The sequence below is a fragment of the Bombus huntii genome, chromosome 10 (assembly GCF_024542735.1).
Source record: "Bombus huntii isolate Logan2020A chromosome 10, iyBomHunt1.1, whole genome shotgun sequence".
Lineage (NCBI taxonomy): Eukaryota > Metazoa > Arthropoda > Insecta > Hymenoptera > Apidae > Bombus > Bombus huntii.
In genome coordinates, this window is record NC_066247.1 from 12,263,354 (window position 1) to 12,278,351 (window position 14,998).

The window sequence follows — 14,998 nt, forward strand, 5'->3', positions numbered from 1 at the left end:
ACCGTGGGGAAGCGAGCCGACCCTTGATTTTGAAATTTTTCAATGCCGCCCCGGGCTACTTTTCAGATTGTTTATTAAAGGCGTGCCCGAACTTCCTCCCCGGTAGAAGCTGGTTATTTAGTGATACGTTGCCAACCTCAGGTGTATAGGGTGATCCTTTCAAATCGTACCCTTGCATGTATTTGATAATCACAGTGTAGAATATGGAAGTCAACGCGCATAAAAGTTAACCTCTTACCTCATATTATCGTATTATACTCGCGATACAGATTTTGGCTACGATTTAACAAAGGCAAATTGTGTTCGTAACAGACATTAGTTTCAACTTTAAGTATATTATATCTGTAAAAGTTATTTGGTAAATTGGTTATTTGGTAGTTATTTGTTAAATAATATAGTATTACTTTGCCTACCTTTGATCAAATTTCATTTTTACGTATTTCTTATAAATATGTTGGTGTTTAAAATTTAACTTAACGGTCACCCTATATATATAAGAGCCTAAAAGTTGCGAGCATAAAATTGAAGAACTTTTATCTCAGTTTCAAGATAATCTTCTACTAACCAAAATATTATATATTAATGTTTATTAACTTTAGACTTATCGAAATTTCTGGTCCAAAATGGTGGACGGCAAATGAAGCAGGGTAGATGTAAAACGTCAAATGACATCCTTGGGACGTTGTAAGAGGAAGCAGTTGTCGAGAAACGTCCGGCGCCGTAGCGGAAGGTCTGGAGGATAAAATGAAAAGGTCAGACCACGGATATCCGGAGGGGACGATGCAACACTGGGGAATTGGACAGGAAAAAAGATAAAGAGGAAGGAATCGAGACAACCTTTCTTTACGCTTCTTTGTTTTGTCTTTGACACATCTTCTTACCCCATCTCCTTAAGAGGGTACAAATCCGGTCGAACATGAGGTGCAAGTGACAGCTGGAATTGTTATACGCCAACAGCTGAACACTGTTCGATTCTCGAAGAAACAACAGGGTCAAATGTTTCTGCGACTTCCTCAAAATTAATAGACAAGCATGTAATTGTTTAAAACGTCACGTCGTTCGATCTATGGACGTGCTAAAACGAAGTTATGCGCCATCTGTGAGCGATTTATTGAACTAGAAGTGTGTCTCATTCAAATTGGGAATGAGAATATATTTTATAATGGCTATAAAAAGTATTAACGCGTCATTATAGGTTACATTTACGTACTAAATAATTAGGTTCGAGTATATTAAACTTCGTATCATTTAGTAGCATTTTCAGTTTATGAAAATTCTTAAAACTGATTCAATCGGTGTGTCAAATTATAAAAACCAAATGTGCAACCTCACAAAAATATTCTTTATTGAGAAATGAAGGTGCCACTATTTTTTGTAATCATTATAGTGTGTACGGAGGTTCACTGAAAATCAGTCGAAAATATGATTCGTATAAGCTTTTTATTTCTCGCTTATAAATCATATATAAATAAAAGCTTCCATCTCACTATGTACACACTAGAATAAAAAAAGTCTCTATCTTATACAAGAGTTAAAGAACGTTACCCTCATTAAGGCTTTATCTCGCAAATGAAATAACGACCAGCGTCAATGACCAAATTACGAAGGACCTTTTAGAGGGCCAGGAGAATCGATAATTCAATGTCGACCAAATTCCATCGATCTCGGGGAAATTCGTTGGTTGAAACTTATAAATTATTTTTAAACTGGCACACAAACAATATATACAATTAACCATTCAAGTTTCTATAGGTGGTAACATCTTTTCCAGCTCCCGTAAAAGTTGTACAATATGCTGTATTAACTTGAAACCAGACATCGTGACCGGCCGTAATGTTTTACTGTAACACTGTTTGTACAAATTGGTAAATGTTTCTGACCTGAAACGTATAGATAAATAAGGTATATTTTATGTCAATATGAAAAATATATTAAAGCAATATGTATCTAAGCAAACGTACTCTTTTTTGCTACTATTGCTATTCTTAGTAACGAATAATTTCGTCAAAGATCGCAAGATAAATTGTAATCGCTGTTCCAACAATACCACTAGACTTTCTTCATCCTCTATCAATTTCTGTTCATCAGTCGGTTTTCCTTCTTCGATACTTTCTTTCCCTATCTTATTGCTAATAGCATTCTGCTTCTGAGAATTGTTTCTATCGCATAATATATCGATAATGGGTCTACATTGTAGAATTAACTGAAGACCATTCTGATATGCTTTTAATTTATTGTTAAAGGTTGTGGCACCTGAAATATGATGTTAATTAATGAAAAGAGAAATTAAAAACTATCTATTAAATTAAATTGAAGATAAATGCGTACAACGCGCTTGATGTTCAGCTAAAGCAACTCTTTCCATCTGCACCGTCAGAAACTCCGTAGTTTGCTCCAAAGCTAATAAAAGCTTCGCAGCTTTATCGTAATACAGCTTGCAAAGTTGCAAGCTTGTTTTTCTTTTAATATTGTCCGCATCCGGTTCATATTCTCTGTACACACGATGATATAACGATGCAAGTCGATGTTGAATTATTGCAGCGCGAAATTGATATACTGGTTGCCTTGGCCCGGCAGTTTCAATATCACAATGCTTCAGAGCTTTCTGTAGGACATCGACGACCTCCCGTTCTAATTCTTCTTCAGTCTAAAATTGCGATCAAATGTATGTAACAAAATGTTTCTATTAATGATATAAATGAACATACTTTGCATCCAGTTGTAGGATAATCCTGTAATAATGTAGCCATAGTGAACAAAGTAGTGGACAGATCCCATGTAATAGTATCCCAAATTACAGGGTTTGACTTCTTCGAACCTAAAACTTGCAAGGCTTTCTGATAACTTGCAAGCGCTTTATTATAAAAGTGACGTTCTTGAGTGTTCTGTTTAACGTGCATATGTGCGCAAAGTCGCATAAGTCTTCCGGTATTTGAATGTAAAAGTGCTAAATTTGCTTCGTCATGGACAGTTTCGAATGCTTTCACGCCTGCTTCCAAATGAGTTAGCGACCGTGTAAGTAGCGTTGTTACCCCTTCCGAAGAGGTTGATGTTTCGTCCGCTAAATTCTCTTGTTGGTACCGCGCTGGAAAGGTATATCATGGTTTAACATCCAAGCAAGTACCTTCAACAAATACAATATCATGCAAAAAATACTTACTTCCAGCTTGATTCATGTAAAGTACACCTAACTCATTATGAATGTTTCCTAATCGCCTTAAGAGATTGTTTCTATCCATATCCATCAGTTCTAATGACAATGCTTTCTCGTAGCACTTATAAGATGCTACTAAGGTAGACTCTAAACTTTCTAAACGTTGCGGCAATAATTCAATATCTATAAATCAAAGTATTTTAAATAGAGAACTTATAACAAGATAGTCTTTTGTATATTTTTTAGCTATGAACATACTCATATCTACATCTTCCATTCTATATATCTCCTCGACAATGCTTTCTTCAATTTCGTTCTTCATCTCGTAATCTCTCCTGTGTTTCTCGACATTACACCAGTCTTGTACAGCCATAAAACAACAGTCTCCAGCACGTCCCAATAAATAGCTTATTGATTTATCGTTCCGTATATCACAAAATATTTCCAACATCTTCTGACAACGTAGGACTGCTAACATATATCTTAACGATGCTCCGTAATTTCTATTGGCATATTCATTTTCAGCGAGCACGGCAAAAATCAACGAAGCCTTTTCGTATAATAATGTCTTTAAATGAACGTTCCAACTTATATTATCACTTTTTTGAGGTGCCTGCCATGTAGGTAAGGTTTCATTTTTAAGCTTACATAACAGTGCTTTTGGTCCGTTCTCGTGAGAGTCCATTTTTGAAATAATTTTTTCAAGTTTCCTCACCTTCTTTTGCTTAGATTTCTTTTTATGCATAGGACTATTGTTTACTGAACTCACTTCGACGTCAACTTCTTTCTTATCTTCTTTCAAGGAAATATAAGGCATAGGAATTGCCTGGAAAGGTTTAGCCATATTTAAATGATTCTCTTCGTATACTCTTTTCTTCTTTTCTTCTTCCTCCTCTTTCTTCCGTTCATCTTCAGAATTATCTTCGATCGGAAAATACTGTAGACATTCGAGTCCGTGATAAACGTGATCTAGAGCGGCTAAACATCTTTCTTCGATGGTGCCCGAAATTGGTGGTGGTTTATATTTAGGTTCTTCGCATTCTGCATGCTCTTTAACTAAAAGAATATATATATATATTATTTAATTGACTTGTTTATATATTAAAGATATCGAAGTACTTAAAATATATTTTTGACTTACTATTAGCTAATGTTAAAGACTTAATTGCAGCTTCTTCGATTTCGTCCGTTAAATCCTTCTCGTTCTCGTTGTTTATACTGGATTCACTTTGCGTATCCTCTTCATCACTCTGATCTGACAACGCAGGACTAGCAGGATCGGTATCAGATGGTATATACAAATCAGATAGCATAAAATGTGCAGATGTTACAATCTGTGGGTACTTTTCTTTAGTCAATAGTTGTATGCAATTTCTTAATAACATTCTAATAGTACCCTGCTGCCTACGATAATCAGAAGAGTATTTCATGTTACGGGCTACTCTATATAGTAACATAGCAACAGGTACAGTAAATGGATTCTGACCCTTTTCATCCGACACATCATTACATAAAGAAGTTAAGTCATACAACTTTACAACATCGTCGTCTTTGCCTTTGAACAACCAGTAAGTATGCCCAGCCTTGGTTGAATTGTTCTTTAAGAAACTTAAAATATTCTGCGCTACATCTCGGATAACTTTAGGACTGAACTTAGAGTGATCTAAATTAGGAAGATCTTCTGTTTTAATTAATTCATACTTTTGTACAATACCATCCAAATGATAACACATTACCACTTCTGGTACATTACACATCAAATTGTCCAGCCAATAATCTATACCAGTTAATACATTAATAGGTTTAGTCATATCTCTTAATCTGAGGCTTATACATGGGTGAGTTTGCCCTCCAAATATCGGCATATCAGTACCAATTAGCATCTGTATGTTCTCGAAAGTCCAGACGATATTTCTCGCAAAATTATGATTATAATTCGGATCTGGGACTTTTTCTTCCTGAGAAGGTTCTGGCAAGCATGGCTTCAATGTTTTCACAGGTAACTGTGGCTTAGTATGTTGCTCTTTGCTGTCTGCTACTACTATCGAGCGATATAAAAATTTGGATACTAGGTTCCTCTGTTGCAAAGTATTTCTACTGTTTGTCTTATGAAACAGACGCTTTTCTTTATCTCCCAGATTCTGGAAAATATGCTCGTAAAAAAATTTCTTTAACCATTCCCAGTCGTTTTCCGCTTGTCTAAGTAAGTACTTGTGAATATCAAAGTCATCTAGCAACAAAGTGTTCTCTATTCTGTGTACCACCATCGATATGACTCCATGGTTGTAAGGCAATTTCAGCAGTTTCTTTATATTCTCCGCGTCCGACACAACATCAACTTCCCCTACACAATCAGGGAACATGTGTGCCATACGAAAACTGGAAAATCCAGAGGTCTGAGACCATACACTCTGCAGGCCGTAACTTTCTGCAGAACTGCTGAGCCAGTTGCTCGGTGGCAAATTTAAGTCTGTGTTGCATTGTAATTGAGCATAAGTTGCTGGTGTTTGGACGACCGAGTATTTTACAACGGCGGTTGACTTGACTGGTTTTTTGGATGAATCAGATGGTATGGCCACAGGCATAGGCTCGACCTACAATTAAATGTTTGACGAATACGTTACATTAAAATTCCAATATCACATTTGTACTTAATGAATTTATCGGCAACTTGATTCTACGATAGACAACATTGCTAACGTATTCTGTGTTGTTTGCGAATAGTATCGTTACGAAGTCCCTTTAGTATAGGATAAAAGAAAACTCGTAATAAAATAACTAAGCCAAAATAAAGTAGCTAACGTTACTGATGGAACGAGATATCACTTACCGTATCAAGCTTGGTATTCGTACTTTCTGACATTTTTAATTTCGAATAGTGTCACTCGCGTCTCTCAAAACTTGTCGCTCTGTTCTAAAATTTCTAGAAGGAACCAGAGTGTATCAGATCGAAACCTCGATCACTCGCCTAACGTACAACCACTGAGTATGCGGTATATGCAGGGACGTCACGACGATTTAGAAACAGCTTTCTACTTTATCAATTTTGTTCTGCATTACCGGCTAAAAAAGAGTGGATCAAGAAATGATTAATATTTTCTGTGTTCCCATGGTAACGTATTAGCATTAAAAATGAAAATTATGTATTGATAAATAGTAAATCAACTGATATAATTATACAACTACAATCATTAAATTTTTCCGCACGATAAAAGCATAGAATGGGATATTCAAATCATGAAATAAATTTTCCCATCTCTTTTGCGAAAATAAAGAAGGATTTGAAAGTTAAAAGCAAGAAAAAGTGAGTAACACAAATACAAGAAATATGAGAAATATGAAGCGATAAAAGAATCTAATAATTCGCAAAACATGTGCATCCATCCATCGTCTTTTCTCATAAGTGGTTTATACCACAACATTTATTTCCGATTCTCGTACGTAAAGAAGGGTTTTAAGCAGCAAGACACAATAGGCAGATTATACGTAACGACAAAACGAAGCCCGCGAAAATCAGCGTGTCAGAAGCATGGCGTGTTCCTACGTCGAAGAAACAACGCACCCCTATCCCCTCTGGCATAGAACTGGGAAAAAAATATCGCGAAACGGTTAGGATCGACGCGTGCAAAAAGGCACGGTTTATCCGCGACGCTGAGCGGATTCGGAAGCCCTGAAAAATCTTGACGTCACTGGTACCGCGTTCCTATATAAGACCGGCGACCACTACCCTCTCAAATCAGTCGACAACGGTGGTGATAAGATCGGAGGATACTTCGTTGCGCTCACGCAGACATGGTGGTGAACTTCAAGGTGTTCAAGAAATGCTCGCCAAACGGCAAAATTTCATTGTACCTGGGCAAACGAGACTACATCGACTATCTATCCGGAATCGAGCCAGTAGACGGCGTGATTCTTCTGGACCAAAACTACGTGGACACAGGTAGGAAAATATGGGGACAGCTGGTGTGCAGCTTTCGCTACGGTCGGGAAGAGGACGAGGTGATGGGCTTGAACTTCCAAAAGGATCTGTATCTGATCTCGGAACAGGTGTTCCCAACGACCAAGAAAACGGAGGATAGCCTGACCAGGCTACAGGATCGACTGCTCCGAAAACTAGGACCAAACGCAATTCCGTTTACCTTCAAGTTCCCCCAGACTGCTCCGTCCAGCGTAATTCTGCAATCAGGAGAAGATGAAACAGGTGAACCTTGTGGAGTGACATACTATGTCAAGATCTACTCTGGGGACACGGAGACCGATATTACTCATAAGAGAAGCACGATAACTATGGGCATCAGGAAGATTCAGTACGCACCGACGAAGCAAGGTCGACAGCCTTGCACCGTGGTACGAAAGGATTTCTTACTCAGCCCTGGCGATCTAGAACTCGAGGTGACCCTGGACAAACAGCTGTACCATCACGGAGAGAGAATAGCCGTGAACGTATGTGTGAGGAACAACAGCAACAAGGTGGTGAAGAAGATCAAAGCGCTGGTACAGCAGGGTATCGACGTGGTGATTTTCCAAAATGGCCAGTTCAGAACGGTGATTGACGCGATAGAGACGCAGGACGGCTGTCCCATTAGCCCTGGCTCCAATTTAACCAAAGTTCTATATCTGAAACCAGAATTGGAGAACAACAAGCATCGTAGAGGCATCGCTTTGGATGGAGGGTTGAAGAAGGAAGAAAGCGAACTCGCATCAAGCACTTTGCTCGTTTCACCCGATGTCCGTGATTCCTTTGGCATTGTAGTTTCTTACGCTGTCAAGGTGAAGCTGTATTTAGGTGCACTGAGCGGAGAGCTCTCCGCGGAGCTGCCGTTCATTCTGATGCGACCGAAGCCCGTGGACCGGATCAAGGTGGTAAATGCGGACAACTTGGAGGTGGAGGACACTACGGAGGAGAAGGTGAAGCCGATCAGCAGTTAGAAAAACGATACACGTGACCGAGGAGCAGTGGGTGCATCAGACACTCGCTGGCTAACGTTCAACCAGAGAATCTCAACTTGCACGGTGGAACCACTTAATCCTGAGATACTAACATATTCTGTTCTTTGTATTGTTTTATCAAATATCAGAATTCAATTGTTTCTATAGTCCGATGTCGTATTTAGACGCTCGAGAGGTTTCCAGAGGGTACTAATTACCGTCATTGGAAGCAATAAGTTATCATATATAATTGAACTAGAGATCAGGGACGGAGTATATTCGAGGCACGACGAGGCTTTCTTTTTTTTTTTTTTTTTTTTTTTTTTTAGGGTGAAAGAACGATCGGAGGATGATAGTCTGATTAACGATGATATCTTGGCAAGTGTTAAAACGAACGGTCCGACATACTTGAAGTAGGTTAATGATTCTAGGAATCCGATGCTATCGATCACCACTGCGAGCTAAACGAAAGCGAATCGTCCGACGAGAAACTCGTTTCTAGCAAAATTGCATGCAGATCTCACCCGTAGCCATCGTTTGTACAATAGCGTCCTATAATTATCCAATTCTATGAAATAAAGAATATATGCGACAAAACCAGCGTTCCGTCTCTTTCTCAGCTTCCTTCGGCGCTACATTTTATACTTTTAATGTCATTCGATAACTGTAGAAAAGGGAATAACAAGCCGAGTCCATAAAAGTAAAAGCCAACATATAGGAACGTGTAGCAGCTGGAGCAAAACGAATCAGTAATTAGTCGTATAAGTAGCAAACTCGCAGATTTAACTTACGATCTTCGGCAAATAAAATACACGCAGTTAAATACCGCCTTGCAAGAAGTAACTGGCAACGGAGTTATCGTAATGCTGTCAAGTATCATCGTAGCGGAGTAACAGAGATAAAATAGAGAAAGCCCGGTGAATTTCAAAGTTTATCTTGGTCAGTCAGCTTCTTACGAGAGTAATAAAGAGTCAAGCCGCGAGACGTAGACAGTTTTTCGCGCCTGCTTTTCCGCGTTTCCTTTCTCCGCCAAGAGGATCGGTGCCGGATCGCGATATCAGGCAACAATGCGTCGTATCCTTATCATTATCGAATAGCCTCTCGTTAATATCTCGCAGCCACGATCAATCAGCCACGATCAATCAGCCACGATCAATCAGCCACGTTAACGATAGATAACGCTATTCGTTGTTATTCGTAGCAACCACCGACGTGCAGAGTCTCGCGAAATAATTTGATCGTTCGTCGTAGAAAACTTTTACTTTTAGACGCGTCTCGTAACAACGATAACGAAACTTTTCGCTGTGTCTCGTATAACGCGCGTAACATATTCGTAAAAGACGCGTACGAGCAGCTTTCACGAGCCTATCTATTCGTTGGAGCTTATGACTTCATCGGCGTAAGAACGCGTATTCCATTCAACAAGTACTTCGTTGTTTCTTCTGCGATCGTTTCGAAAAATTGACGTCGCGTCGGTGGATTGGAGAATAACGCAGAGAGAATAACGCGAAGGGAATACGAATCGATAGAATCGGTATGTCGTTATGCAATCGTTGGTTATCGCGAAAATATAGCGGAAGACAAGGTCGAGTATGTTAGATGACGCAACGAAGAGGAAGGTTTGGCCTGGAAAAATAATACGGTTGGCGTGTTCTGCGTCTGGAAACGCGACCACGATCGATCGGCACACCCGAAGAATTATCCGCAATTTCGGTCGCGTCGAGATGGTTACATAGAGAAAGACAGAGCGTACTACGGAGAACAAAGGTGAGGAAGAAAAAAGTTGGAAGGAGGACGAAGGGAGTGTATTTTGGGTGGAAGGTTGCAGGTATAGCTGGCCGCGACAAATCGAAAGGCACGACTCTCGCGATCCTACGATTCTCGCGGTGGAAGGTCCTGGCGAAGGGCAGAGCGCCGTCTCGGCGATGCCACCCTGTGTATAGGTGCGTGGTGGGCGTTGGAGGAGCAGAGAGCCAGCTATCGACTGAGAAACGCGAACCTAACCCGAACCTTTCGCATAAAAGAGATAAAGCTACTCGAGACGGAGGTTACACGGAGAGGGAGGGCATCGACGATCGAGAGAGACGGCGAGCAGATAAAATTAGAAAGAGAGGCTAGAAAAATGGAGGGACGGCGAAAAGGGGAGAGAGTGAAAATCGAAGAAGAACGAAAACGAACGGCAGAGTGTCGCGCAGCGAGAACAGAGAAGACGAAGGCAGGCAAGAAGGAGAAACGTGGAAACGGAGCAAAGAAAGAGAAGAGAGGGAGATATAGAGAGGCTAGGCAACGCGACGAGAAGCACCGAGTGATCGAAGGAGGAACGAAGCGAGGCTTTGGTGGGACGTCGCGAGAAACGAGGAGTAAAGAGAGCGATAAAGAAAGAAGGAACGAGTGGTGGTGCATCGAGAAAGAGAAGGAGAGAATAGTAGGGGATTCGGTCGGTCGGCAGGCTTGGCTGGTGCGTCAGTCAGGCTCGAGACACCCGCGAGAACGGAGCGGTGGTTGCCTCCCTTATTCGGTACGTACATTCAATGTGTCCCCTCCATCACCCCCTGCCTACCTAACAGGAGTCTCGTCTATCGAGGCAGTGTCGCGCAGAGTGTCGTACGAGGAGTATATTGGTCCGCCTGTTCGCATCCCTTCTTCGCAGACCGGTGTTTCGTATTTTCTATTCGCAACCCCCCACCCCCACCGTGTTTCGATTTGTGCCGCGTACGAACCAAATTCATCGGTGGAGCTACGTACCAGAGAGACCGGCCAACGATCGAAACAGCGTGAAAGGAAAGCAGGAGTTGCCGCAGGAAGGAATCGGAGGAGTTTCTGCCGATAAGACCGGCCAAGAATCCCCTAGAAAGAAGCGAAGATAGTGGCGGATACGCTACGCTAGCGGTCGAGTGAGTATTACAGCTCGCGGAGCCTTCACTCTGCCCTCTTCTCTTTGCCCCTGTCCTCTCGTTCCGGTTCGATCAGCTCTTCTTTATCGGTTCTCTTGCGCGCGTCCATAATCTCTGTCGTACGATCGACCATACGAGGAAAACGCGTGTCGCGTGTATCTTTCTGCTTGACCTGTGTCTTGTGTCACGCGCAACAGACACCGGCGAAAATTCACCGATACGCGACGAGTTTCTCTTCTCCCGCGGCAGACGGTGGCATTGATTTCCTCCTCCCGTTCTCTCGCGCCGGCCGCTCGCCCTTCCCTTCCCAACGTGTACGCACGATCGCAATCTCTCAGCCCTTAAAATCGAACGAAATTCAAGCGAATGCGTACTTGCAGATTCTCGTAAATCGATCGATGCGTATGTGGTATGTCGTGGCTGTCGAAAGTCCAAACCAAAAGTCGAAGAAAGAAAAAAAAGAGCATCGTGTACGTAGAAGGATGGGTGGGTGGGGAGGCTGTCGTTATTCTCCGAACCCCGAACATTTGGCTCGAAAAGGAACGCAGGGTGCGCGTTTTGGTGCACGAAACGTTGCCGGAGGTCGAAGAACGTTTGTTTGCACAGTTCAAGAAGGACTCGTCGATTCTTCGCGTTTGTGGCGTGGCCGGGACGAAAAGCGCGCAAGCGGAGGAACGAGTTTCTCCGGCACGCTGCAGCGTAATTTCACGCGAAACTCTGGCAACCTTGAACGCTGCTGGAACTGTCGGTTCGAGGCTGGTCCCGACAGTGTTCAGGGGCGTCGAAACGCGGCCAGAGGTTTTAAGAGTACGATCACGAATCGCGGTGTACCTCGAAACGTCGAATTCCGGTATCGAGCGACCAAAAAACCACCATGTTCCTTGTTCGGGTCGCAGCTCCATTGTCGACTCGTTTGTAATAACGTAGTTTCCATACGAGAAGCGACGTGATTAAGATATCTCTATTTATAAACAGATCACCGTTTATTTACACGGTTAGAAACCATGGTTGTTCCGTCTTCTCGCACGCGTCTCTGTTTACCAGTGCTGTAAAAGCAAGAGTGTTTGCTTTGAACGAGCGTTTAAATAGAAAGAGAAGACACGGTGGATCCGAAAGGAGCAAAAGTCTCGGATAAAATTTCGGATTTCGCAGGAAATCGTGCCTTTTGGGAAAATGTTCTCCTAATAGGTAGACGTTCTCTGTATTTGTGGGTCGTAGAGATAAAATTTCATTCGGTTGTTCGGAAAGTTGATAGTGTTTTTACTGTTCGGTCTGCTGCAAAAGTAAGTATCTAATCCCATAGTCGAATAGAAGGTTTTCATCGTCCTGATTCAGTGATCAACGAGTGTAGCTGCTACTGTACCTAATAACTGCAATTTTTTCTCCCATACGTAGACGTTAAAGCGATACTTTGCTGCTCCAAAACTGGTGCTCGACCACGAAACTCGAAATTTTCTTCGCACTTTCCGATATTTTCGTGGGAAGACCCATTCGATCACGTACTCGAAGGCTTGTTTGTTCACGTACAGCGATAACAAATATCGCTCGGATGCATTTGCTCGATCCGATACGTTTCGTTTAACTCGACCACTCGTTCAGGTATAATACGTGTCCGCGCTTATCGTTTGGCTCGAACGCGAGCCTGGAAATCGAGAAGCACGAATCGTCGACCTCGAACGGCCATGCTTTCATACGGTATTAGTCACACGTAGCCGGCCGATGAATATTTCAACGTTACAGCCTGCAAACACCGTTTGCCCATGCAAACACGCATTCCGCGTGTCGCTTTTTCGTTGCGAAACGCCGCCTCTAATCCCGCGATATCCTCTCGGTAGGCAGAATAACGAAACACGGTGATCCATGGCGGTTCTAGCGACTGCACCCGCATCGATTTCACTCGAGTCGGACACTTTTCCTGCTTCGAAGCCGGGAGTCACCTCGAACTATTGTCCCAGTTGCTGTCAAATGGCTTCTGTTACAACTTAACGAGTCAGTCGTCGGAGAAAGCAACGTGTCGTGTAAAAGCATCGCGGAAAAATTCGATTTTCGCCTGGCTCATTGGCTTTCTTTCATCTTCACGAACCCATTAGCGAAGAGATTAACCATCAACGTGTTTCTTCCTATTCTTTCTATTTTATTTTATCGAGAATCCTATTAAGAAGGATTGGCGGTGACGAATTTTCACCAACTGCGTTCATTGTTCTTACCGAGTGACGATTACCACGCGTTAGCATTGCAAATGTGTTTCGCGAACGATTGAATATCGTATCGCTATCTAGAGTTACTGTATGCTAAACCAGAAGTAGAAATACTTTGTTGAAAGACACCGATCAAATTCTTTGCTTTGACAAAGTGTCTACCGATCGAATAATTTTCCGTATCGATATCAGGGAAAAATTGAATAAGGGAATATTTTATCCTTCTACGATGTATCAAAGTAAATTATTTTACGATGTTTCTACTTTAATAGATATTGTAAATTCTAACAGTCGATCAACTTTGTTTAAATGCAACTCGTCAAATTTAGAAACATTGGCACTCTTCGACGCTTCTTGATCGAGTTTCCTTGCATTAATACGTTAATTTATCCTGCGCTCGCTCGTCGAAGAGATGCAACTTTTCCAAGGTAACGGAATTCCAAGCCAACGTTTTTCTTCAAACTCCGTAAACTTGGTAAAACACGTACCGATTCCAGAATTTTGATCAATAGCGTAGCCGCGTGCTCGTGAAATATTTTCGTACACGTCCGAAACAGGATCGTTGAATTTATGGCTCCTATTGGATACTGCGCGTGCTGAAAACGTAGCTCCTCGACTGGTAGGTGGCAGACAAGGGTGTAGCCGGTCGAGTCCTGGCCCGATGCATTCGCGATCCTTCCGTTTCTCCTGCTCTCTCCGTGTCCTTCGCCACGTTATAACGCGCTCGTGACTCGTCCAAGACCCAAGACCCGAACGACGATCGTCCCCTCTCTCTCTTCCCTTCCTTTTCTCTGGCTGGTTTGGTCGCAAATTTTCCCTAGGATGCTCGCGACAGATGAAAGTACACCAGGGACTAGATAGAGGCTGAATTATCGGATTCACCGCGGGAGCAGCTGCTATCGATAGATTGAATATGAATTATTGAACGCTCGCGGCTGGAACGTCGAGTTCTCCAAAGCGATCGAGGGAACCCGTCGAGAGAACGTCCCCGGCCGATCTAGCCACTTTCGCGTCGCGGACGATCACCTGGAGCGCACTCGAACCTATCGAACACGGTCGAGGCCCTCTCGGTCGAGTCAGCTATTGCAGCAGGCAACTGATTTTTCTTGTCGATATCGGATGGGTTCGAACGTGCTTTAAAAGGCTGTGTGGCTGTTTTAGGGCTACTGATGTATTCTTTCGCCGTTGGATTAAGTTTGCTTAGGTTTGGACAGGTGCGGTTAGATTCGATCGCAAGCTGCAAGTATAAAATGACGAGATTCTGCGATTAAGATAAGGCAAGAATTTCGATCGATGCTGATGGTTGCTCCGTAGTTGAGAACTGATTTTCCTTCTGGCATTTTTCAACGTAAAAGCGTATTCTTAAAATTGGTGGAGTGTCTGTTAACGCGGTTGATGTTAGGACACGCTGTCCTTTATCAAAATACGAAATAATAAGATTCTGCAATTAAAAGAGCAAGAATTTGAAACGTTTGCTCTCGAGTGCTATGGCGATTATATCGTGTTGATGTAATTATCGATCATCATCGAATAGATACGAGAATCGCAATCACAATGATAATTACTCTTTAAGTCGACTTACCTCGATCATAGAAGACAGTTTAGTCAGAGTTTCAATCATAATGATTCGAAAGTTCCTTCATCGGTCGATGAACTAAGCTGGAACAACGTAATCGATCAACGAAAGATGTAATTTGCAACGCGTGTAAGTAGAAACAGGCGATCGTCCTATCGTCTCTGTGAAGCACTCTTCTGTTAGCTTTCAGCGAACGTAAGAGCGTGGAGAGTCATACGGATAAACATCCTAATCGCGGAAGTCGTCT

The 14,998-nt window shown here is 42.2% G+C and overlaps 3 protein-coding genes across 19 annotated transcripts in view; 2 read left to right on the top strand and 1 right to left on the bottom strand.

The window, feature by feature from the left end:
• Nucleotides 1-1,421: 1,421 nt before the first annotated feature.
• On the bottom strand, nt 1,422-6,035 carry LOC126870568 (erythroid differentiation-related factor 1; the record flags this gene model as incomplete). The annotated part of the gene is made up of 8 exons (XM_050628385.1): nt 1,422-1,880; nt 1,962-2,253; nt 2,329-2,647; nt 2,709-3,085; nt 3,161-3,337; nt 3,413-4,210; nt 4,296-5,748; nt 5,985-6,035. Coding segments are annotated over 8 exons (3,609 nt in total), but the record flags the coding sequence as incomplete, so codon positions are not given.
• An 842-nt stretch (nt 6,036-6,877) lies between these two features.
• On the top strand, nt 6,878-8,680 carry LOC126870454 (arrestin homolog). The gene has a single exon (XM_050628201.1). It carries the CDS (start codon nt 6,947-6,949, stop codon nt 8,081-8,083), a length of 1,137 nt encoding a protein of 378 aa, XP_050484158.1. The 5' UTR covers nt 6,878-6,946; the 3' UTR covers nt 8,084-8,680.
• A 1,639-nt stretch (nt 8,681-10,319) lies between these two features.
• Nucleotides 10,320-14,998, top strand: part of LOC126870449 (uncharacterized) — a 75,010-nt gene continuing 70,331 nt past the window's right edge. For 2 of the 17 annotated variants that reach the window (XM_050628169.1, XM_050628173.1), the window contains exon 1: nt 10,326-10,977. The gene's annotated coding sequence lies outside the window, so the exon portion shown is untranslated. Of the gene's footprint in view, nt 10,978-14,998 lie in introns of all 17 variants that reach the window. The other 15 variants (XM_050628175.1, XM_050628180.1, XM_050628185.1 and 12 more) reach the window with 12 other exon arrangements.